General features: G+C 40.4%; 1 protein-coding gene across 1 annotated transcript in view; it reads right to left on the bottom strand.

Moving 5' to 3' along the window:
- The window catches only part of LOC126355026 (WD repeat-containing protein 19), a 293,157-nt gene that overhangs the window by 82,921 nt on the left and 182,792 nt on the right, over positions 1-27,444 (bottom strand). Inside the window, exon 15 of the mRNA XM_050005172.1 lies at positions 3,753-3,904. Within this exon, the coding sequence (XP_049861129.1) occupies positions 3,753-3,904 (152 nt within the window). The remainder of the gene's footprint in view (positions 1-3,752; positions 3,905-27,444) is intronic.

Raw genomic sequence — 27,444 nt, 5'->3', positions numbered from 1 at the left:
GGACCACTTATATAAAAATGTGCAAGTCACCATCCTGACTCACAATACCATCTCCAACTTAACAGATCAAGCAGATGAAACATATCCACAGATGTAAAAACATATAACACATTTACCTCATTGCCACCTAATATACAGGAAGAGCAGCTGGTAAAAACAGTTGCTGCTCTCTTGACACAATGTGGTGCACAGAAATTTGTATACCACAAGCACCACACATTCATAAGCCAGGATACTGATACTTCTTCTCCTGTCTCAGTAGATGTATTAATTAGACCTAAATCGTCAGTAGTCACTTCTGTTCAGGGTACGTTAAATAGACTGAAAGGCACTTAGGGAATCAAAGCAGACAAAGAATTTCATAGCTCAAATAAATTTCACCTTATCTAGCAACCTAACTGTCATATAGACCTCCATAACAACCCCTGTTCCATACATCCTTCCACTAGCACCCACTCCAGTCCTATCACAGGCATCTTGTATCCCATCCAAGACAGGGTCACCGGTGAAAGCAGTCACATGATCTACAAACTTGGCTGCAACCACTGTGCCATGTTCTATGTGGACTTGAGTACTAACAAGCCGTTTGTCCACATGAATCACCACCACCAAACTGTGGCAAGAACATCTTTACCACCCAGTTGCTGAGTATACCACCTAACACTATGTGCTCACTTTAATGACTGCTTCACAGTCTGTACCATTTGGATTCCTCCGCTTTCTGAACTGTTCAGGTGGGAACACTCCCTTCAAGATATCATTTGTTCCCATACGCCCTGACCTCAACATTCTCCAATCTCTGTCTTCAACCTGGCTATCCCCTTCCCTGTTCCCAATCCAGTACTAAATACACCTTCTACCCCGACAATGCACATACAAGTCCTTTCTTATTCTCTACTCCTCTTCCCCGCACCCTCCCCAACCCCTTTCCCCACAGCACAAATTCTACAAGCTGCATCTAGCAGCCCTACCCTGTCCTCACAATGTTCTTGCACACTCCCATAGGTACTATCATTTTCCCTCACCCCTACCCTGATATCCCTCCCCATATCCATGACACATCTGATCCACACCCTCACTATCTATCCCAGCTAGACAGCTGTTACTTCAAACACAGTTGCAGTCAGGCCTTAGCACCTGGAGACAACAGTGGCTGTGTGTGCATGTGTGAAATGTGTTTGCGTTTTTCTACTTCTGAAGTAGGATGTATTATTTTGTTGTCTGAGTATACAAACACAGAGAAAAGTTCTCGACTACCTCAAGGAACTCCTATACAGAACAGATGAAGTGCGCCACAAGTAAATCTTTGAAATTTTATTTGAACACTTGGGGTTTATAACTCATTTTTTCTTTTCTGCTCGAAGCCTGCTGAAAGTGAAATCTGCTTTCTTTTAGACACCTTTATCTATGAAGACAATTCCTTTGACTAGATATTATGTTGACACAAAGTGCTATACTAGATGTGGCCACCAGTGGGAGCTGTGTCTCAGAGCCTTAGAAGTGATAATTTGCTTTCAGAAGGAAAGCAAATTATTTTACACAGTCTGTAGAGAACTGAACAGCTGTAGGATAATGTTACGAGAACAGTATGGATGACAGTATGTTAGATAAGATTTGAAGAGAAATGCGTATGTTGCATGGGCAAGGGTGGAGGCCAGGAAACAGGCTAGGGACAGAGGTTTGGATGCAGAAGCAGTGCAAGAATGGGCTGTGGAATACACTTCATAAGGTGTAGAAATCACTTTCAGGAGGATATTTGGCATGATAAGGGGTAGCCAAATCGTGACAGAAAACTAGCATTAGAGGACACGGCACGATTTGTAGACTAGGTTGTTATGTTGGGGGATGTTACAAGAGCCACTGTTTCTTATACGTCCATTAGAGATGAGATTGTTGACATTCAGATCAGACAATCACTGAGCAAAAGAGGATAAGTGAAATTAATTCGAGAGAAGACGTTGTGGTTGTTTAGGAATAAGGACAAGGTGCCTTGGTTCTGGAACCAAATCACACGCGTACTCCAGAGAAGAGAAGAGGTTTTAAATCTGTTGTTGTTGTTGTGGTCTTCAGTCCTGAGACTGGTTTGATGCAGCTCTCCATGCTACTCTATCCTGTGCAAGCTTCTTCATCTCTCAGAACCCACTGCAACCCACATCCTTCTGAATCTGCTTAGTGTAGTCATCTCTTGGTCTCCCTCTACGATTTTTACCCTCCACGCTGCCCTCCAATACTAAATTGGTGATCCCTTGATGCCTCAGAACATATCCTACCAACCGATCCCTTCTTCTGGTCAAGTTGTGCCACAAACTTCTCTTCTCCCCAATCCTATTCAATACTTCCTCATTAGTTATGTGATCTACCCATCTAATCTTCAGCATTCTTCTGTAGCACCACATTTCTAAAGCTTCTATTCTCTTCTTGTCTAAACTATTTATCGTCCATGTTTCACTTCCATACATGGCTACACTCCATACAAATACTTTCAGAAATGACTTCCTGACACTTAAATCTATACTCGGTGTTAACAAATTTCTCTTCTTCAGAAACGCTTTCTTTGCCATTGCCACTCTATGTTTTATATCCTCTCTACTTCGACCATTATCAGTTATTTTGCTCCCCAAATAGCAAAACTCCTTTACTACTTTAAGTGTCTCATTTCCTAATCTAATTCCGTCAGCATCGCCCGACTTAGTTTGACTACATTCCATTATCCTCGTTTTGCTTTTGTTGATGTTCATCTTATATTCTCTTTTCAAGAGACTATCCATTCCGTTCAACTGCTCTTCCAAGTCCTTTGCTGTCTCTGACAGAATTACGATGTCATCGGCGAACCTCAAAGTTTATATTTCTTCTCCATGTATTTTAATACCTACTCCAAATTTTTCTTTTGTTTCCTTTACTGCTTGCTCAATATACAGATTGAATAACATCGGGGAGAGACTACAACCCTGTCTCACTCCTTTCCCAACCACTGCTCCCTTTCATGCCCCTCGACTCTTATAACTGCCATCTGGTTTCTGTACAAATTGTAAATAGCCTTTCGCTCCCTATATTTTACCCCTGCCACCTTCAGAATTTGAAAGAGAGTATTCCAGTCAACATTGTCAAAAGCTTTCTCTAAGTCTACAAATGCTAGAAAAGTAGGTTTGCCCTTCCTTAATCTAGCTTCTAAAATAAGTCGTAGGGTCTGTATTGCCTCACGTGTTCCAACTTTTCTACGGAATCCAAACTGATCTTCCCCGAGGTCGCCTTCTACTAGTTTTTCCATTCGTCTGTAAAAAATTCGCGTTAGTATTTTGCAGCTGTGACTTGTTAAACTGATAGTTCGGTAATTTTCACATCTGTCAACACCTGCTTTCTTTGAGATTGGAATTATTATATTCTTCTTGAAGTCTGAGGGTATTTCGCCAGTCTCATACATCTTGCTCACCAGATGGTAGAGTTTTGTCAGGACTGGCTCTCCGAAGGCCGTCAGTAGTTCCAATGGAATGTTTGTCTACTCCGCAGGCCTTGTTTCGACTCAGGTTTTTCAGTGCTCTGTCAAACTCTACACGCAGTATCATATCTCCCATTTCGTCTTCTAAGTTATAAAATTCAACTTCTTCTTCACGTAACTGGCTCTTATTCAGTGCTTCCACTATAAAGTGAATGGGGTATTTCTTTCGGCACTGTTTGTGTTCCCCGTAGTATTTTTTACCATTAGTGTACTACTTTACATTCTTCACCTAATGGCATGTCAGTGTGATACCTACGTAAATTCAAGCTGCTGGGCATATTCTTTTGCAATGAACGGTGTCTGGTGTGGTGCGAGCTTACTGGCCAACTGCAGGGCACGATCCCACTGCAAAAGATCCCGGTGCATGTGCAAAGCTGTCACAGGTTCACTTGATGACAAATACCATTCCTGTTAACCAAACAAAGAAAAATAATAGTGGTACTCAGATTGCCAATAAAATAAATTGCATTCAAATCGTGTCAAGAAATAGTGTAAATAGAACATGTATTATAAATTACACAACTGTAGAGACATAATCACTGCTGACTGCGTTTGCATTTGTACATAAAACAAAACATGAAACGCCCCATAGACAATTTTTGGAGATGTCCTGAATTTCATGAGTAAATTGACAAATTCATATGTACTTTCAGATATAAAAATAATTTTGTTTTCTAATTTACTCACAACTGAGCATAATTATTATCTATTTGATAAATAACAAAATTGAACGACAAGATATACATAAAAGGAGAAAGTAACTGAACAAATAAAGGTCCTGCTACAGCTGTACACTAAATATTATGTCAGTATATTACAAAACCAGGATATATTACCACCAATCCTTTGCATATTAGTAAAAAAATTTTATAATTATTTTTCTCTAAAGATAGGCACAATCAAGTACATCTCAAATTAATTTTAAGTAAAAGTATTTTCAGAAAATACGATTTATAGTATTCTGGTTTATTACTCACACAGAGTGCAACAGCACATGTCTGATACATCCATTTATAACCTGATTAAAATTACTTGCCAATGCGTTAGAGGTATCTTCCTTCGATCAGAGTGTTCGATGCCATACTGGAACTGTTCACCATTGCTAAACTGCCACAACAAATGGTCAATTAATCTCAAATTCTTTGTTGCGCTTTTTTTTCTTGCTGCACTTGGATCTCAAATCCTGGGTCTGGTCCTTTTATATTGCATTTCATCACGCATGACACACACACACACACACACACACACACGCACACACACAAAACAATGGTAACAAAATACACACATCTTGTACACACCACTAACCAAAGAATACTGGATTCTTTTGCACGAGATGAGATTTGACTTCACACATTCAATTATCATCACAGAGATTGGCCTACATTGGTAAACTTCATATGACATGGTGCAAAACCAAACTTTTTGAAAACAGAAAATGATCATTGCAACTCATTCTATAAATATAACAATATAATCTGAAGGTTTTCCGTAGTGCAGTGGTATCATCACACTTTAATGATACAAAAGGATGTAGGTTTGAATATCGCCAATTCCTAATAATTTTCTTTAATTTTTAAATCTTTACCAAAATGACTCTGATTATTATTATTCTCTATTAATTGGTTGCAACCTTTTTTTATTTTTAATCTTTTCCTGCATCATTTTCATATCACATTGACTATATTTTTTTAAAATCTGCCTGTGTTGGCTACAACCTGTAAATGAATTCCAACCATGACTGCCCACTGGGTGGCAGTGCATCAGCTCAAGTAGCAAAAAACGGAAGTTACATTTTACTTTTAGCACTGGAACTGAATTTTTTTCTGTCTTGAGTTTGCTCATGCAGATCAGCTTTAATCACCGTGAGCAAAGCGAACATGGTCAATAATTCTGCTGCAGGTTGCTGACTGTTGTTTTCTTGGATACACTCCACATCAAGAAGTAGTTCTTAGATTAGGGCGTGAGTGTAATTTCAGGACTCTGAACTGTGTTGTCTGTCATAGTTCAGTCACTGGTCATTTAAAATCAGCTGTGGACAGAGCATCTCACATTCTTGCCAACCTAATGGCAGCAGCTTCCAACACTGTTCTGTGTTACATGAACAGCACTTCGGCACTTGAGAAGTACCCTGCCATGTTCGTGTGTTGCCTTTGACTGAGTGGTAACTGATGTGGCAACTCTATAGTACCAAATGACAGACATCAACTATTGAGTTATTTTAAATGGACTATAGTGTGAGGGGATGTATCACTATATTACACAATGCACAGCTTCTTTTGGCATGTATTGTAATTTTGCTCTTGTTGCTGGTGAACAAGTTGCAGCCTACACAAGCTTTGCAATAACAGTACATCTAAACTGCTTCAAACTCATTTTGTCTTCTGCATTCTTTTCACTGAAGATTTTGCTGGCATTGACTACTACAGGCATATCAAGAAAATATAGCATGTCAGTGGTGAGGTCAGCCTCATGCAAAGTCCATGTTTGAGATGCAAAGTCCATGTTTGAGAAGATAAGATGACTTGACCCTTACTTGTGAGTGGTTACAGATTGAAACTACACATAATTATGTTTTTTGGTGTGAAAGCTGATTCATAACAATGACTTGCAGCACACTACACACAAATTTTAAGCCACATCAACATTTACCATGAACCAAAACTGAAATTACCTGAAGTGTATACAAACAAACAAAGAACATGGGCTACAGCAGCAGGAAAGATGTGCTATTCCAAAATTAAGTACTAGAAGTGGTTGCTAGGTCAGGGGCTACCAGTAAATGTAATGGTCCCACTAAAAAACTACTAGTAAGCTAGATACCCACCCAAAAGTGTGATTTTACACACTAGGATTGTCAAATAAAAGGTTAAGTACAATGGATTTACGAACATTACTTCAAAGTTAGCATGTATAGTTGAAAATATTTTTTTTCCCCTAAGGGAAGTCTTTCCGCTCCCGGGACTGGAATGACTCCTTACCCTCTCCCTTAAAACCCACATCCTTTCATTTTTCCCTCTCCTTCCCTCTTTCCTGACGAAGCAACTGCCAGTTGCGAAAGCTCGTAATTCTGTGTGTGTGTTTGTGTGTTTTGTTCATGTGCCTGTCTGCCGGCGCTTTCCCGCTTGGTAAGTCTTGGAATCTTTGTTTTGAAAATATTTTTATTTATTTATTTTTAAATTTAATGTAAAAAATGAGTTCAAGCAGATCAGAGGAAAAAATAAGGCACTATGTTGGTAAAGCAGTTTTCAAAATTTAATTGAGTGAAAGTCTTGCAGACCACAATGTTTGAAATACACTGATCAGCCAGAATGTTTTGACAACCCACCTAATAGCCAGTTTGTCCACCTTTGGCATGGATAACAGCAGTGATGTGTCATGGCATGGAAGCAATGACGCCTCGGTAGTTCACAGGAGAATCTGCACACACAAATCACCTAATTCCTGTAAATTCCAGGGAGGGGGACAATAAGCTCTGATGCCACATTCAATCACATCCCAAATGTGTTCAGTCAGATTCAGATATGGCTAGTTTGGGGGCCAGCACATCAATTGGAACTTACCAATGTGTTCCTCGAACCACTCTCTCACACTCCTGGATTTGTGACATGGCACATTATCTTGTTGAAAAATGCCACTGCCGCTGGGAAACTATCATTTATCATCAGTTGAAAAACGCACAGGAGGAACTAGATAGGATGAGGAGGGAGAAGGGGGTTGGGGCATGGGAGCTGGCTGTTGGCAAGAGATCTGCTAGGAGAAGAAGATTTTCAGATAGTTTTACTATTGGTGCTTGTAATAGATATGACCAACTGTCAGAGTCCAGTGGAGAGGAATCTCAAGTAGCTGTAGATGTAGGAAGTATGCAGCACACCTCAGCAGTTATGGTGACTAGGACAGTTGCAAAGTCGAAGAGGAAGAAGAAGGTTCTGCTGTTAGGTAGTTCTCATGGCAGAGGTATAGGCCAGCAGTTGCAGGAAGTGTTGGGGAGTGAGTACCAGGTCACCGGCATTGTGAAGCCTAATGCAGGATTGGCCCAGGAGACTGTTAACTTAGGGGGGTTATGTAGGGATTTTACTAAAGAGGATCAGGTAGTGATTGTGGTTGGGGCTGGTAATGGTATTGATAGGGATGGGGAGTATGATGTAGATGGCGACCTGATGTAGATAGCCACTCACACTGGCAACACGAATGTGCATTTCGTGGAACTGTTTCAGCGTCACGATCAGCCTCATCTTAATACAGCCGTCAGGCATAACAACATGAGGCTTGGGGGTGCGCTGATGACAGAAAGCATGGGTCACATTTCAGTGGTGTCGGTGGAGTCTATCAGCAGAACGGGGTTCACTAGACATGGCCTGCACCTCAACAGGTAAGGGAAGGGGAGGTTGGCAAAGCTTATAGGTGACAGCATAGGTGGGGTTGGTGGGATCACTCATGGGAAAATTCCTGCAGTAGTGGGTGTCAGATCTGCACCTTTTTTAGATGAATTCAGCTGATAGGTATTCCTGCTTAAGGGAAGTCTCTCTAACAAAGGAACCACTTTTGACAAAGCTTAGGTATCCGAGTAATGAGGGAATTATTATATTTCATCAAAATATACAAGGTATTAGAGATAAAGTTAGTGAACTGCTTATAGATGTTGACTCTGAAATTATTGGTATATCTGAACACTTCTTAAATAATGAGATAATTCAGAGGCTTCCTTTACCAGGATACAGGTTGGCTGGCAGCTTTTCTAGGAGCTCTTTGCGGTGTGTGGGAGTAGCCATGTATGTGAAAAACGGCATCCCATTTGAGTCAATTGATGTTTCAAAGTACTGCACTGAAAAGGTGTTTGAATGTTGTGCAGGTGTGGTTAAATTTAATGGAGCTAAACTTCTAACTGTTGTTATACACTCCTGGAAATGGAAAAAAGAACACATTGACACCAGTGTGTCAGACCCACCATACTTGCTCCGGACACTGCGAGAGGGCTGTACAAGCAATGATCACACGCACGGCACAGCAGACACACCAGGAACCGCGGTGTTGGCTGGCGAATGGCGCTAGCTGCGCATCATTTGTGCACCGCCGCCGTCAGTGTCAGCCAGTTTGCCGTAGCATACGGAGCTCCATCGCTGTCTTTAACACTGGTACCATGCCGCGACAGCATGGACGTGAACCGTATGTGCAGTTGACGGACTTTGAGCGAGGGCGTATAGTGGGCATGCGGGAGGCCGGGTGGACGTACCGCTGAATTGCTCAACACGTGGGGCGTGAGGTTTCCACAGTACATCGATGTTGTCGCCAGTGGTCGGCGGAAGGTGCACGTGCCCATCGACCTGGGACCGGACCGCAGCGACGCACGGATGTACGCCAAGACCGTAGGATCCTACGCAGTGCCGAAGGGGACCGCAGCGCCACTTCCCAGCAAATTAGGGACACTGTTGCTCCTGGGGTATAGGCGAGGACCATTTGCAACCGTCTCCATGAAGCTGGGCTACGGTCCCGCACACCGTTAGGACGTCTTCCGCTCACGGCCCAACATCGTGCAGCCCACCTCCAGTGGTGTCGCGACACGTGTGAATGGAGGGACGAATGGAGACGTGTCGTCTTCAGCGATGAGAGTCGCTTCTGCCTTGGTGCCAATGATGGACGTATGCGTGTTTGGCGCCGTGCAGGTGAGCGCCACAATCAGGACTGCATACGACCGAGGCACACAGGGCCAACACCCGGCATCATGGTGTGGGGAGCGATCTCCTACACTGGCCGTACATCTCTGGTGATCGTCGAGGGGACACTGAATAGTGCACAGTACATCCAAACCGTCATCAAACCCATCATTCTACCATTCCTAGACCGGCAAGGGAACTTGCTGTTCCAACAGGACAATGCACGTCCGCATGTATCCCGTGCCACCCAACGTGCTCTAGAAGGTGTAAGTCAACTACCCTGGCCAGCAAGATCTCCAGATCTGTCCCCCATTGAGCATGTTTGGGACTGGATGAAGCGTCGTCTCACGCGGTCTGCACGTCCAGCACGAACGCTGGTCCAACTGAGGCGCCAGGAGGAAATGGCATAGCAAGCCGTTCCAAAGGACTACATCCAGCATCTCTATGATCGTCTCCATGGGAGAATAGCAGCCTGCATTGCTGCGAAAGGTGGATATACACTGTACTAGTGCCGACATTGTGCATGCTCTGTTGCCTGTGTCTATGTGCCTGTGGTTCTGTCAGTGTGATCATGTGGTGCATCTGACCCCAGGAATGTGTCAATAAAGTTTCCCCTTCCTGGGACAATGAATTCACGGTGTTCTTATTTCAATTTCCAGGAGTGTGTATAGATCCCCAGACACAGATTTCACAACATTTTTGCTAAAGCTAGAGGAGGCTCTTGGTTCACTTTATAGGAAATACAAAAAGTTAGTTACATGTGGTGACTTCAACATTAATTGCATAAGTGATTGTGCAAGGAAGATGCTGGTAGACCTCCTTAATTCATATAATCTTATGCAAACCGTATTCTTTGCAACGAGAGTGCAAGGGAGCAGTAGAACAACCATAGACAACATTTTTGTTCATTCCTCATAACTAGAATGGCATTCTGTTAGCAAAAAGGTGAATGGATTTTCAGATCATGATGCACAAATTTTAACTCTAAAAGATTTTTGTGCTGCAACACATGTTAAATATAGTTATCAACTGTTTAGGAAAGCTGATCCAGTTGCTGTAGAGACCTTTGTAAACCTTATCAAGGAACAAGAGTGGCAAGATCTTTATAGCACTGATACAGTAGATGATAATTATAATGCTTTTCTCAAGACTTTTCTCATGCTCTTTGAAAGTTGCTTTCCGTTAGAACGTTCAAAACAGGGTACTAGCACAAATAGGCAGCCCGGGTGGCTGACTAGAGGGATAAGAATATCTTGTAGAACAAAGTGGCAATTATATCAAAATGTTAGAAACAGGCAAAATCTAAATGCAGCAGTCCATTACAAACAGTATTGTAAGGTGCTTAAAATGTTATTAGGAAGGCAAAAAGTATGTGGTATGCAGATAGAATAGCTAAGTCTCAGGATGATATTAAAACCATACGGTCAGTCGTAAAAGAAGTGGCTGGTCTGCAGAGACAGGACGAAGATATAGGATCAGTGCGTAGTAGGAATGTCCGTGTTACTGATAAGTCGCATATATGTAAAGTATTTAATAATCACTTTCTGAATATAGCAGGTGAACTAAATAGAAACCTAGTCCCAACAGGGAATCATATAGCACTCCTAGAAAAAAGTGTTCAGAGACTGTTTCCTGAAATGCTCCTCCATGATACTGACAAGAGGGAGATTGAGTTAATAATTAAATCACTAAAGACCAAGAACTCTCATGGATGTGACAGGGTATCTAGCAGAATACTGAAGTATTGTTCCATGTATGTTAGCCCAGTACTTAGCCATATCTGTAACTTTTCCTTTAGGAGTGGTAGGTTTCCTGACAGATTAAAGTACTCGGTAGTGAAGCCACTTTATAAAAAGGTAGACAGGGATAATATTGACAATTATAGACCTATTTCTATGCCATCGGTGTTTGCTAAAGTTATCGAGAAGGTTGTATATACAAGGATACTGGAGCATTTAAATTCACACAATTTGCTGTCAAATGTTCAGTTTGGTTTTAGAAATGGTTTAACAACTGAAAACGCTATATTCTCTTTTCTCTGTGACGTTTTGGACGGATTAAATAAAAGGTTGTGAATGCTAGGTGTTTTCTTTGATTTAACGAAGGCTTTTGACTGTGTTGACTACAAAAGATTACAGCAGAAGTTGGACCATTATGGAGTAAGGGGAGTAGCTTACAATTGATTCGCCTCTTACTTTAAGAACAGAAAGCAGAAGGTAATTCTCCGCAATACTGAGAGTGGTAGTGATGCTCAGTCCGAATGGGGCACTGTTAAGTGGGGCGTTCCCCAAGGGTCGGTGCTCGGGCCACTGCTGTTTCTTATTTATATAAATGATATGCCTTCTAGTATTACAGGTGATTCAAAAATATTTCTGTTTGCTAATGACACCAGCTTGGTAGTGAAGGATCTTGTGTGTAATATTGAAACAGTATCAAATAATGTAGTTCATGAAATAAGTTCGTGGCTTGTGGAAAATAATTTGATGCTAAATCACAGTAAGACTCAGTTTTTACAGTTTCTAGCTCACAATTCAACAAGAACCGATATTTTGATCAGACAGTATGAGCATATTATAAGCGAGATGGAACAGTTCAAGTTCCTAGGCGTTCGGATAGATAGTAAGTTGTTGTTGAAAGCCCATGTCCAGGATCTTGTTCAGAAACTAAATGCTGCTTTATTTACCATTAGAACAGTATCTGAAATATGTGACAGTTCAACAGGAAAAGTAGTCTACTTCACATATTTTCATTCGCTTATGTCATATGGTATTATTTTTTGGGGTAATTCTTCCGATTCGAAAAGGGTATTTTTTGGCTCAAAAACAAGCTGTTTGAGCTATATGTGGTGTAAGTTCGAGAACCTCTTGTCGACCCGTATTCAACAGTCTGGGAATTTTGACATTGTCCTCACAGTATATATTTTCTTCAATGTCGTTTGTTGTTAGCAATATCAGCCTATTCCCAAGAGTTAGCAGCTTGCCCTCAGTTAATACTAGGCAGAAATCAAATCTGCATGTGGAATGCACTTCCTTGACTCTTGTGCAGAAAGGAGTGCAGTATTCTGCTGCATCTATTTTCTATAAGCTACCACAAGAACTCAAAAATCTTAGCAGTGGGCCAAACTCTTTTAAGTCTCAACTGAAGAGGTTCCTCATGGCTCATTCCTTCTATTCTGTCGAGGAGCTCCTGGAAGAGCCGAAAAATTAAGCAAATTCCAGTGTTACATTGTTGATTTTCTTTATTTAAACTTATGTGTTGTAGCCTGAATATGTTTTTTATATTTCATTTTATCTGTTTCTACTATCGTGTTATAATTTGATGTATTGACTCGTTCCATGACCATGGAGACTTCTCCTTAATTTGGTCCCATGGAACAATAAATAAATAAATAAATAATAAATCATCTTGAAGGAGTGTACATGGTCTGCAACCAGTGCACAACACTCCTTGGCCATCATGGCGACTTTCACAAGCAGCTACTCTGGACCCATGGATTCCCATGTAAATATTCCTCAGAGCATAATGGAGCTCCCACCAGCTTGTCCCCAGCCTGCAATACAGGCATCATGGAACTGTTTCCCTGGAAGATGACGGATTCATGCCCTCCCATTGACATGATTAAGAAGGTATCGGGATTCATCAGACCATGCAAAGCACTGCCACTGGACAAACATCTAGTGCTGATGGTCACGTTCCCATTTCAGTCACTGTTGACAATGTCATGGTGTTAACATTGGCACATGCATTGGTCATCAGCTGAGGAGGAGCCTCATTAGGAGTGTTCAGTGCACTGTGTGTTCAGGCACTTGTGCTCTGCCCAGCATTAAAGTTTGATGTTAGTTCCACCACAGTTCACCACCTGTCCTGTTTTAACAGAATGCCCAGCCTATGACGTCCGACATTTGTAATTAGGAGTCATCATCTGACCCCAGGACATCTGGACGTGGTTTCATGTGGATTTCGCCATGTGTTGAAGACATTCATCATAGCACTCCTCAAATATCCAACAAGTCATGCAGTTTCTGAAATGCGCATGCCTGCAGGTCACCAGAATTTGTCCTCGGTCAAACTTAGATAGATCCCATGCCTTCCCCATTCTACACATGGACAGCACATTCACTGATACTACATGCATTGTGTGTGTGTCTCACTAGCAGTCATTCCTTGTCAGGTGATGCTGCTATTGCCTGGATGGGGTGTCATAATGTTCTGGCTGATCAGTGTATACTACAACATATATACCACAACTCAGGGAAAATCAACCAATGTAAAGTGCAGGAGCAATAAAAGCACTATGGAAAGAATAGATTGCTACTCGCCACACACGGAAGGTGTTGCGTCACAGAAAGGCACAAAGAAAAAGACTGCTAAAATATTGAGCATTCGGGCAGTCTTATTTATCTGTAGAAAAACACGCGCATGCGCATGCACACACGCACACGTACACACACACAACTCACATGGCCATTATCTTTGGATACTGGGGCCTGAATATGACTGTACCTGACTTGAGCAGCAATCTGCTGAGGCGGATGATGGGGATAAGAAAAGGCGTAGGGGAGGGAGGGGAAGGGATAGCAGGGTACGTGTAGGGAAGATGCTGTGCTGCCTGTGGGAGCACGCAGGGTCATGGTGGGAACAGCATAGGGCTTCTGGGTGCAGTGTTGGGAGGCTGTGCTGCAGTAGTAATGGAGAGGGGAGGGGGTGTATGGGGGAAAGGTAGGAAATGAGAGAAGTAGAGAAGGAGAAAAGATTAGTAGGTGCTTGGTGGGATAGAATGCATGCGTAATTCTGGAGTGGGAACAAGGAAGGGGTAGGAAGGTGTAGAACATAAAGGGTTATGAGAATGAAGGATATGTTGCAAACAAAGTTCCCAACTGCACTATTTAGAAAAGCTAGTGTTGGTAGGACCAATTCAGATGGTGCAGGCTGTGAAGCAGCCACCAAAGTGAAGCACATAATGTTGGGCGGCATATTCAGGAATTGGGTGGTTCAGCCATCTCTTGGTCACGGTTTGGTGGTGGCCAGCACACAGACAAACAGCTTTTTAGTTGCCCAGCATATGTACCAAATGGCACAGTGTTTGCAGCTTAGGTGGCAGATCATGTGGCTGCTTGCACATGTAACCATGCCTTTGTTAGGGTATGAGATGCCTGTGACAGGACTGGAGTAGGTGGTAGTGGGAGGATGTATGGGACAGATCTTGCATCTGGTCTACTGCAGGGATATGAGCCATGGGGCAAGAGGTTGGGTGCAGGAATGGACAAGAATATTGTGTAGGTTCGATGGGTGGCAGAAAAATACTGTGGGATTGATGGGGAGGATATTAAAAAAAAAATGGCTCTGAGCACTATGGGACTCAACTGCTGTGGTCATTAGTCCCCTAGAACTTAGAACTACTTAAACCTAAGTAACCTAAGGACATCACACACATCCATGCCCAAGGCAGGATTCGAACCTGTGACTGTAGCAGTCGCACGGTTCCGAACTGCGCGCCTAGAACTGCGAGACCACCGCGGCTGGCGGGGAGGATATTCCTCACATTAGGGCAAGACATGAGGTAGTCAAATCCCTGGTGGACAATGTGATTTAACGGTTCCAGTCCTAGATGGTATTGCGCCAAAGACGGGAAGGCTGTGTTGTGTGCAAGGTGGTACGTGACTGAAGAGAGAAGGCACAGGAGATCTATTTCTGGACAAGATTTGGAGAGAACTTTCAATTAGTGAAGGCCTTAGGGAAACCCTTGGTATATTTGAAGAGAGACTGCTTGTCAACAGGCCACTGGTGGCTAGGCTGTATGGAAGGGACTTATTGGCTGGAATGTGTGGCAACTGTCGAAGTAGAGGTACTGTTGGTGTTTGCGAGGCCTGATGTGGACAGATGTACTGATGTAGCTATCCTTGAAGGGGATATTGTAGTCGTAAAATATCACTTTGGTGAAGTGGTGTGTTGCACCAGCATTTTTTGAATCAACAAATGATGATTGCCAGTGTAAAAAGTTTATTTCATAATTAATTATATAATTTAATGTTAGAATGTATGTTTTATTTCCGCACATGTATTATGAAATTGATTTATGCACCCTATCTACAAGCCGGGACAATGGTAAACATTGTACTACATTTGTGGTGTCTACTTATTGAGCAGTTCATTCTGTATTGGTGGATCTTGCTTTCGAGATATGGTGTGAGCCATGGAGGAAGAATTACTATGACAACGCCTATGACATCTCAAGAGGCAAGAGAAAACTTGTTATATACTCACTTGATTGGAATCTGTTAAATGATATAGACTATTTGTGGATTTAGTCCTTATCAATGTAATTGTGATGTTGCGAATGCTGAAACAACTAAATAATTCATGGTCACTGTAAACAAGAGTACAATATAGGATACATTGTTTATGGGAAGTCTTGTATTTATTTTGAGAATGGGAAGTTGGATTTATACTCGTAACTTCAATAGTAACTGCAGCACTTTGAAAAACGAAGTGAAATCAGAGGAGCTTGGCGAGTGTGCTGAAATAAAATGTGAACAAAACTTAATAGCAAGAAGTCTTAGTTCTCAATAAGACTTTACTTTGCCACCCAATATCACAATAAAAAACAAGAGGAACACTGCAAGTGGTGACCACTGACAGCAAACAAGATGGTTGGTTGGTTTGTTTGGGGAAGGAGACCAGACAGTGTGGTCATCGGTCTCATCGGATTAGGGAAGGACGAGGAAGGAAGTCGGCCGTGCCCTTTGAAAGGAACCATCCCGGCATTTGCCTAGAGCGATTTAGGGAAATCACGGAAAACCTAAATCAGGATGGCCGGACACGGGATTGAACCGTCGTCCTCCCGAATGTGAGTCCAGTGTCTAACCACTGCGCCACCCCACTCGGTGCAAACAAGAAAAATAATTTACAAAGAACAATAATAATAACTAAAAATTGAAATTTTAACGAGAACTGGCAAATTTCAGGCACACAGATTTGAGGGAGTCGATATCTGTTGTCAATAGTAACAAAGATCAAAAGCCAAAATTATGCTGCAGTACAAAATCAATTGCTAGCACTGCAAATCACAAATTTTGTAGGGGTTTGAATATTCAATAAATAATTATTAAATCCCTATTCTACAATTATGATTAAGAATAAAATAACTAATTCACCAGTCAGCAAATTTTGTCTACAGCTACGGAGGGCTTCAATTGTGCTAATCTCACAATCAGCCTGCAACAACAGTTGTGGATCACAGTTGTAGTTCATGAACCTACAGCAGCTGCATTGTCAATGGTGCACCCATTTTTGATACTGCAGCATGACCTGTGCTTCCCATCGGCATCCACTTACAGTTGGATTTCAGTGAGCTGTGTACTACCCAAATTGCTTTAGTTTCCAAAAGTTCTTTTTTTGTGGTGGTGGTTTTGTTGTGGTGTAAACAACAAGTTATTTTGCAACCAAAGTTTGCGGGTGTACAACAGCAGCCTAGCCAGTCCTGTTACAATATTAAGCTAGGGCTAACACATTGTGGTAAACACCGTACACCTTTCGTAATGAGAAAAATGAATGTATATTTCCCAGCTTGGTTACTGCGCAATTGAGTAATAGCATAAAAGAGTTAACTGCTAGTACAGAGAATACTAAAATAAAACTAAAGAATGAAACAAAAACAACAAACACAACTTTTGGAGAGACAGCATATCAGTGAGTCACAGAAGGAATAGGATGAAATCCAAACTAGCGTGCTGCAGTTACAGACAAAGCCTTCCAACTTACTGGAGGAACTAAATTTGGAAATGGTGAAACGCTGAAATTTAGTTCAAAATAAACTGAATAAGTAATTTAGAGATGTGAACAAGGGCAGAATCAGATGTGGCTCCTATTTCAGCCTCTACACATGTTAGTTTTCAGGAGTGTCTAGTTGATTTAGTCAATAACAAAGTACGAGAAAGAATTGAATTGTCTATAGAAACACCTCTTTCTAATGCAGAAATAGGTACAACAGAGAGCAAACAGCAGAAAATTTGAGACAACTTAACTAAGACTAAGGAAGAAATCTCTGAGAAGGTACATAATCTAAGTGTGGATACCACACCACAGATAGATAGGTTAAGGAAGGAACAGGAGGAAGCTGCTGGTGCCCCAATGATGGAATTTCTGAAGCAGCAAATTCTTATGAAGTAGATTTTAAGCAAAAATTTAGGTGTCCATGGTGCTGTACTAAAGTATAATATTTTCGGAAACCTAGCTTTGAAAGGTGCTTAAACTGTAATCAGTACGCTGATGAAGATTTAAGCCTTGAGCACAGTCTGTTTTGGAGGGGGTGGGATATGAGTGAATGTACCAAAGCATGTTGTGGTTTTTATCATCATTGTGAGAAATATTTTAACAGGAATACATTGTTGCACAGTGAAAAATATTTGAACAGGAATACATTGTTGCACAACAGAATGGTAATTATGTGTAGGAATAAAATTTAATTAGAACTGGTTGGGATTACTCTTAGTGGAACACATTTGTCAGGTAAGCAATGATGGCATAACCAATGTCAACACTAGGAAGAACTGAATTACACACAGGAAGCTCATTGCCTGACAAGACAAGACACCACAAACCCACGATTTGCACTCAGACAACAGTGCATACAGTGCAGACATAATGGTCTTCTGCAATGAAGGAACATGCAGTAACTCCACCCACAGATGACAAAAGAACCCCTTCAAGCTGCAATCTTTGTATAAAGGAATGCTCTGAAACTCTGAAGTTATACATCAGGCCAGCCAAGAGCACTGACAGACTCAGAAAAAGGGAGAACATTTCGTCATCTGTACGGGGTGAATCACACTCTCAGAGTTAGGCCACTCCATCTGCATCACGGATACCAATGGAAGGTCAGCTCTATTAGTTGCAGGTGTCCTGATGAATACAACAGAGAGTTTACAGCCACTGACACCTTCAAGTCCTTTGCTCTGTCTGGTTGCGAAGCGAACTTTGACTCTATGACCTGCGCTCCTACCGCTCACAATGGTGATGGACTGCAGATGAGGGTGGGGCAATCTTACATGAATGAAGAACCAATTTACCCCTCAGCGAGCTGTCCAACTTGGGAGCCGGGTGCCTCTGCCACCATTCCTGTGCAGTACAAGTACTGCCTTACCGGCTGTATGCTGTGACTGCCTCTTGAGCTGTCTTTCATTTCACTGTTGAATCTTCCACCTACACACCATCTTGACGACTGACAACAGGAGCATGCAGATTTCTGGGGCCAAGGCTAAGTGAAACTTCACTCAATGAGAGCACTGAGGCTCTGACAAATGTCCACAACCATGATAGGTTGTAACAATGTGCCAGCCGCCAGACCCTCTTACGATGGGGCTGCAGCACTGATCCCAAACAACACCAGAGTCTGCACCTGCAAACAGGGTATTTGACTGTTTTCTGGAAATCATCTAAAGTATATAATTTTGTCATTTTATGCTCATAACATTCTTTTTTTCCTCTTGAATGAAATTCAAATAATTTGAAAGTCTGCTACAACACTTCATTTGAGTCACATGATGCCTGTGACATCACCAGCCAGGTTGCTGCTCCTATTGTCACAAAGCGCATTCATTGTGTTGTTTCAGAAAATGGATTACAAATGGTGTGTAGCATCACACTGTACAAATAAATATTCAAAAACGTCTGAAAATTGTTTCTGAGTGTTCCAAAGGATGAGCAGATGCATAAAATGTGCTTACACTGCACTGTCAAGGTGTCACCACATTGATATACAAGTCCCCTACCTTAATTAAAAATGTTTTGCACTCTGTTAACAATAATATACCTTCGAGATAAGCTTTCCAGTTGTTGCAAGGAAAGAAAGCATCATTTGATGAAATTAAACTCCGGTGAAAATTCTCATTACACTCTATACCCTGGTAACACTTCAGCAGCTCAGGTGGTAGAGTGGTACAAATGTGGCAAGATGAAATATTTTAATTTATTTGTAAAATGAGTCAACAGTCCTCTCATATGAAAACCAGATCACAATTACAAAACTTCACCACACCCATCAGAAACAGTATAGGCCTATTGTTGTGTTTTCCTTGTCATTTACGTGCACTTTACAACTGCAACCACTGTTCACACATCTCACCTTTAAAAAGTTTTTAGTTAATATGATCACAAACACTTTTTATGTTATTGGAAACAACTGTTCAGCTAGTACCCTTTTTGTTTAAAGTTTCATCATCTTACATAAAGTTGAAGCAAGTTTCCACTCACAAGCATCACAGTGCTTACATTTGTATCACCTGCATGGTGTACATGGTGATACCTTCACCACTAGGAATACTTTCCAAAAAAGTGAATTATTTTTAAGCAATTTAAACGGATTTATCCTTGGTTGTCCATTTCTCAGGTAAGATTAATGTGAAGCTATGTGTCACACATCCCACATCGGAACAGCTGCCACAACGAGTTCTAATGTTATTACATATTACATGTATAACTTTTAAAAATGCATAACCCTGCCAGGCTCTGACCCTGAAATCTTGTGATACGTAGTCAGATATGCTATCCATTGCACCACTGTACACATGCACACTGTTAGATCTCTGCTGACTGTATTGTGTACCAGGAAATTGGCATTAAGATTTACTAAGAATAATTTTATGGTCCTTCCCCATGAACCATGGACCTTGACGTTGGTGGGGAAGCTAGCTTGCCTCAGGGATACAGATGACCGTACTGTAGGTGCAACCACAACAAAGGGGTATCTGTTGAGAGGTCAGACAAATGTGTGGTTCCTGAAGAGGGGCAGCAGCCTTTTCAGTAGTTGCAGGGGCAACAGTCTGGATGATTGACTGACCTGGCCTTGCAACGTTAACCAAAACAGCCTAGCTGTGCTGGTACTGCAAACGGATGAAAGCAACGGGAAACTACAGCTGTAATTTTTCCAGAGGGCATGCAGCTTTACTGTATGGATAAATGATGATGGCGTCCCCTTGGATAAAATATTCTGGAGGTAAAATAGTCCCCCATTCGGATCTCCGGGTGGGGACTAATCAAGAGGACGTCGTTATCAGGAAAATGAAAACTGGCGTTCTACGGATCGGAGCATGGAATGTCAGATCCCTTAACCGGGCAGGTAGATTAGAAAATTTAAAAAGGGAAATGGACAGGTTAAAGTTAGATATAGTGGGAATTAGTGAAGTTTGGTGGCAGGAGGAACAAGACTTTGGTCAGGTGAATACAGGGTTATAAACACAAAATTAAATAGGTGTAATGCAGGAGTAGGTTTAATGATGAATAGGAAAATAGGAAAGCAGGTAAGCTACTACAAACAGTATAGTGAACACATTATTGTGGCCAAGATAGACATGAAGCCCAAGCCTACTACAGTAGTACAAGTTTACATGTCAACTAGCTCTGCAGATGATGAAGAAATTGAAGAAATGTATGATGAGAAAAGAAATTATTCAGGTAGTGAAGGGAGACGAAAATTTAATATAGTCATGGCTGAGTGGAATTTGAGGGTAGGAAAAAGGAGAGAAGGAAACATAGTAGGTGAATATGGATTGGGGCTAAGAAATGGTAGAGTTTTGCACAGAGCATAACTTAATCATAGCTAACACTTGAATGAGATTTTCACTCTGCAGCGGAGTGTGCGCTGATATGAAACTTCCTGGCAGATTAAAACTGTGCCCGACCGAGACTCGAACTCGGGACCTTTGTCTTTTGCGGGCAAGTGCTCTACCATCTGAGCTACCGAAGCACGACTCATGCCCGGTACTCACAGCTTTACCTCTGCCAGTACCTCGTCTCCTACCTTCCAAACTTTACTTATTGGAGTCGAGGGCATGAAAGGGAAGCAGGGGGTGGGAAGGGACTGAGACAGGGTTGTAGCCTCTACCCGATGTTATTCAATTTGTATATTGAGCAAGCAGTAAAGGAAACTAAAGAAAATTTCGGAGTAGGTATTAAAATCCATGGAGAAGAAATAAAAACTTTGAGTTTTGCCAATGAGATTGTAATTCTGTCAGAGATAGCAAAGGACTTGGAAGAGCAGTTGCACGGAATGGAAAGTGTCTTGAAAGGAGGATATAAGATGAACATCAACAAAAGCAAAATGAGGACAATGGAATATGGTCGAATTAAGTCGGGTGATGCTGAGGGAATTAGATTAGGAAATGAGACACGTAAAGTAGTACAGGAGTTTTGCTATCTGGGGAGCAAAATAACTGACGATGGTCGAAGTACAGAAGATATAAAATGTAGACTGGCAATGGCAAAGAAAGCGTTTCTGAAGAAGAGAAATTTGTTAACATTGAGTATAGATTTAAGTGTCAGGAAGTCGTTTCTGAAAGTATTTGTATGGAGTGTAGCCATGTATTGAAGTGAAACATGGACGATAAATAGTTTGGACAACAAGAGAATAAAAGCTTTCAAAAAGTGGTGCTACAGAAGAATGCTGAAGATTAGATGGGTAGATCACATAACTAATGATGAAGTATTGAATAAAATTGGGGAGGATTATGTGGCACAACTTGACAAAAAGAAGGGACTGGTTAGTAGGACATGTTTTGAGGCTTCAAGGGATCACAAATTTAGCATTGGTGGGCAACGTGGAAGGTAAAAATCATAGAGGGAGACCAAGAGATGAATACACTAAGCAGATTCAGAAGGATGTGGGTTGCAGTACGTACTGGGAGATGATGAAGCTTGCACAGGACAGGGTAGCATGGAGAGCTGCATCAAACCAGTCTCAGGACTGAAGACCACAACAACAACAATTTTATGGTGATTTGGGTTGTAGTTCATGACTGATAGTAGGCAATATAAATATAAGATACAGACCCACTTGCAAATTGTTCTAAAATTCCTTAATTTTGAGCAAGTTCAATGACGTTGCAGGGAGCACGGAAAAGAATGTTTGTCCCTACACGTATCACCAATCTAAATGGATGGAGCATAAACACATCAACTTCTGAAAAGTTTCCACTTTCAGTGTTCACAAAATTCCTTTATATTGTTAATTAAAAGTTGTAAATAATTTTTCCATTACTAAATAACTAAGCAGTTTGCAGAAAAAGTGTGTAAAAACCTATCAACTTCGGCCTTCAGCCAAAACTATAATGCAGGTTTAGTTTCATCTTATTCCTTGTCTATGTTAGCACCAGATTCTCAGCCAATAACAGTGTGTTTTTTGATCATATGACCAAATACTAAAAATTAATGATTTTTAATAACAAATATTTTGTGAGACTATTGACATAAATAATATTTGAATGTCGTTACTACTCAGAATAACAACAATCCAAACCATATTTTTAACATAGGGAAATAGCCTATTCCTCGTGGGGCACTGACATGTTACTCTACACTTTCATGCAATGCGAGCTCAGCACAGCCACTGCTAGGCAGGGCTAGGAAGATGAGAGAGCGAACATAAAACTGATGATAATAGGTGACTGGTAACTGAATGATGTCTTATTAGTGTCTTGGTGCTCCCCAGACACTATCACTGCACCTCCGCCTATCTACTTACACTCGTGTAGGAGACTGCATTTGGTGGGCTCCTGCAATGTATCTGAATAGAACATTATTCTATGACAGTGTTTTATGTAAACTATTACACAATTTATTATCTGTAGAAGCAGTAATATTTATTAACAGTTTATCCTGCATAATGTTAGGCAAGCTACTTCATGTATAGTCTTGGTACTGAACAGCAGGAAACATACTGGAAAACGAAAGAGTCAGAAGCCTAGATTTAAGGAATGACTATTGTCCAAATACTCAAAGTAGTTTGATTACTTTATGCTGAGGACAATATGGGCTCGTCTGATGTGGTGTGCCTCTCAAAAACTATTATCTGACCTGGAAGCATTTTTATTTAGTCTACGTTGTTGGTTAAGATTTTTACAATTTGATTTATTCTTATTTACTTACGTGAAGCAATGGCAATGCCTTTATAGTTATTTGTTTATTGTTGGAGGAGAAAACAATTGAGAATAGTGTTAAGATGAATTTGTGTCACTGTGCAATGTTAAAAAAACTGCTAAGAAATCTGTCTACTGTTCAGGAAATGTAGATGCTTAATATAATCACTGGTTCAGTGACCAGGCGTAAGATTGAAGTTAAATTTATCCCTCACAGATGTTAAAGGTAATGCATGTCAAATCATATAATTACTACACTGTGATTTAACATGTAATGGTATTTGATTGTAGAGAAGGTATTTTTCCTAGCGTGTTGTGCACTTTATGTTAAGTATGATTACATCATTACTGGTTATATAAATGGGCATATATGTTTCTTTGACCTAGTGGCTGTTAGTAAGGAATAAAATATTTATGTTGGCATTACTTACTTGTAGATGAAGTCTTGAGTATTATATATTTATTGTTATCAGAGAGAATTATGGAAGAGACTGGAAGATTATGTTGTAGGTCTTGTTCTACAAAACACATGATCTGGTCACAGATGATTCCAGAGTTTCAAGTTATCGTTAATGAATTACCTCACTTATCAACTGGACTTTTACCAGTAAAAGTGTTGAATGAAAAGTTCATGGGAGAATCACTGTTGAAAATTTTTTCTTGGCCTGAAATAGAAGAGGTACAAACTAGCAATTTACAAGAAAAGGTATTTTAAGCTTAATGACATGGTGCTAGAGAAAGTCTTTCATCACAGTTCACAATTAACAAAAGAAGGATGTTATTCCATCGTTATGAAGGCCCATATGAAATTATACAGTTATTGCTATTTTGCCAAAAACTGACATTTTGAGGTCATGGCTGTGTAAAAAAAATGTAGGTTGATTCTTCCAAAGAAGAAGGCAGCAACCAGCTGCTATTACCAATAGCTGTTGGTTGCTGTCTTCTTCTTCGAAAGAATCACCTCATAAAATTACAGGTATTTCACATCTGGAGCTGTTTTGTTAGTAGACACTTTCAATGAATAAAATAAAATAAAATAAAATAAAGGTCTCCATACTAAAAATATGATCAAATGACAGGTGTCATAAGAAACTTTCCTTTACAACTAACATAGTTTTACATTAATGTGTGGCAAACAACGGACATTAAAAAACTCAAGCCAGCAAATTGACTGTGGAACTAAGATGAGTATGTATTTTTCTAAGTGGAGGTGAATGTTAGCTCTGTGACTTTTTACAGGGGAATCAAGGGTGATATGGTCTTATCTATGAAGTGTAAACATGACAGGCAAACATCCAGGTAAAACAGTTGAATCATAATAGGAGGGAACTTGTTGAAACATACAGTATCAGGGCATTCAGTGTTACAGTAGTTAGTTAGTATGTAGAGAAGGGTAAAATAAATATAGCACAAAAGTAAGATTAAAAGCCAGGTACGAATACGGACTACAGTAGGAGTAGGTTACCTTGATATATATCCCAACCTTTATGTATTTTGTATGGTGTATTTGAAAGGATAGGTGGCCCTAGAGGAAAAGCATGAGCTATACCTATGAGAAAAAGGGAGCATATATAAACAGGGACACTATCAATTTAAAGGCTGTGTAAAGATAATCTTTTTGCCGATAGAGGTGTATCTTGACAGTTCCTATGTAAGTTGGTACCATTAGTTTCAAGGTTCCTCCAAGGTAGCAAAGTAGATAAATTTACCGGAGTCTGTTGGGTGTACCACTTACTAATTTAAAAATGACATAACAAAAAGGTAATGTCTTGAGTTTTGTAAGCTATCCTTCAGGATTGAAAATATGGGTAACTAATTAAAAAATGTATGACAACAAATGCTTGTCAATTGTTCAAAACACAACTCCTCTGGTTTGCTGGCAGTTTACAGAAGCTGAAGGTGTTTTATGAGGAATCTGGACTAATAACAATGAATTTGGTGTTCCCTGTAACAACTACACAGGGCAATTTCTCAGTATAGATCTGAGAGTTTTGTAGAGGTATATACTCCTCTCAAAGGAAATTCTATTTTTTTTAATTTTTATTGGAGATGGTAAGTAATACTGTTGGGTTTATAAGACTTTTTTTTAACAGGAAGTTTGAATACTTTAGTCCATGAAACTGGTTTCATTTGAATGTGGTGTAGCCCAGTGATTTTCAAAAGTGTTATGAACTTGGGTAGAAAATCCTGCGTTTCGGAAGCAATATATTTGATTAGATGAAATATGGATCATCAGATTAAATGACCACTGGACAGTAAGTCATCAGACAAACCAAGAAATATTCTAAAAACCTGCTTCAAGATCCATATGATTATAGTTATTTGAGGCGTCTTATCCATAGTAACAGAATGATTACCTGGTAAAAAGGCTGAGAAACTCAATCAAAAAGAGGTTGAGGAAAATGCTTCCCATCACCGGTGGTTTGCAATAATATTTTGAATATTTCTGTATGATTAGCATTTCACAGTAGCAACAAAATCATTCGCCTCAGGGGAGGAATCTGTAGTGTAACATATCACTTTATTGAAGTGATGTGTTTCACGAGTATTTATTTATTTATTTATTTATTACTGTTGAATGATGACTGTCACTATAAAAAGTTTGTTTTGGTAATGACTTAGATAATCTGCTGTTTGGATATATGTTTTATTTAAGCACATGCATTATAAAATGGATGGATGTACTGTATCTGCAAGTTATGATGATGATAAACAGCATACCACTTCCACAGTACCTCTTTGTCAGGCAGTTTATTCATTGTCACTGGGTCACTGGGTCCTGGCTTGGAGATATGGTGCACGCCATGGAGTAAGAGTGGATGTGACAATGACTATGAAGTCACAAGAACAAGAGAAAACATGTTACATACTCACTTAATTGGAATCTGTTAAATGAGATAGAGTTCTTTTGGACTTAGTCTTTATTACTGTAATTTTGATGTTCCAAATGTTGACATACGTTTATAATTTCTAGTCACTGTAAACAAGAGTACAATACACAATATGTTGTTTATGAGAAGCCTTGTATTTATGTAAAGAAGTGTGGGTTGGATTTGTACCCTTAACTTCCAGCAGTAACTGCAGCACTTTGCAAAATGGAGTTCGATCAGAAGACCTTGGTAAATGTGCTGAAACAATAAGATGAGCAAGACTAGACTCAATAACATGAAGTATTAGGCCCTGATCAGACTTTATTTAACCACCTGATATCACGGTTAAGAACATTGCAAGGTCGACGTCAAGGAAGGTGGCTTGTTGGTTTAAGGAGGACCACATGAAGCAAATGGATGAGAAGGTGGGTTAAGGTTCTGGAGGAATGCGAAAAGGTGTCTCATCATCAGCCCAAGACATGAACATTACATCAATGAATCTGAAATAAGCGAGGGATTTGGGACTCTGGGTAGTTACACACGATTCCTCTTGATGGCCCATGAATAGGTTGGCAAAAGATGGTGCCATGCGAACACCCATTGCTGTACCATGGATTTCTTTATAGGTGATGCTTTCACAGGGAAATAATTTTGGGTGTGGATATAATTGGTTGTGGTGACCGGGAAAGAGGTTGTAGGTTGGAGTAGTTCGGGTGTTGGGAAAGATAGTGTTCAATAGTGGCAAAGTCATGGGCATTAGGGATTTCATTGTAAAAGGAGGTTGCATTGACAGTGACAAGTAAGGTGCCACGTGATAAAGGAATAGGAATACATAAGTGCTATAAACTGATTTTCTCTTCGATGATGCATGGTTACAATAGCTTAAGAATCATCATATGCACCATACCATCAGTGTATTGTCCATTTTCATGTTTTGGGGCAAGCTGGTTATTATCTCTTGCATAAAACTATATTTAAGAGCTTTTTACTTATACCACACATTGAGAGTTCTTGCCCCTTTATCACCCTGCACCATTCTCATCACTGTCTCACTGAGACCTTCACAGAGTGAAATTAACCTCAGGGTGTATACACGGACAAGGGAAAAAAAAAAAAAAAAAAAAAAAAAAAAAATCCTGGATTTTTCTCAGATGTCCCATTTAAAAAATATACTTTTTCTCGGGCAAAAATACACTTTTTCCATGCTAAGTGATAGTAGGTTTATTGTAGATTTTCCCCTCAGAACTGTAAAACGTATCACTCCTTTCAATGGTTAATGTTATATACACTGGTGTAGAACTTCCGGGCGGAGGAGAGAGAATTTTTGGAAAGACTTCTGATAAAAAGAAAGGGGAGAAGTTTTGGAAAGGCCTCTGACATGCAGAAACTAATACGCTGCTTATTTTCGTATTATGAAACTATAAATTCAAATTGCCCCAAAGACAGGACTTTAAAGTAAAGTTTAAATCAAGATTGCGATGTTCTTTTGTATGCCAGTTTTATTTCATGCCACGTGA

Source organism: Schistocerca gregaria, chromosome 3, assembly GCF_023897955.1.
Source record: "Schistocerca gregaria isolate iqSchGreg1 chromosome 3, iqSchGreg1.2, whole genome shotgun sequence".
In the NCBI taxonomy this organism is placed as follows: Eukaryota; Metazoa; Arthropoda; class Insecta; order Orthoptera; family Acrididae; genus Schistocerca; species Schistocerca gregaria.
Note: the sequence above shows the minus strand (reverse complement) of the source record. Positions and strands in the feature narration are given on the sequence as shown.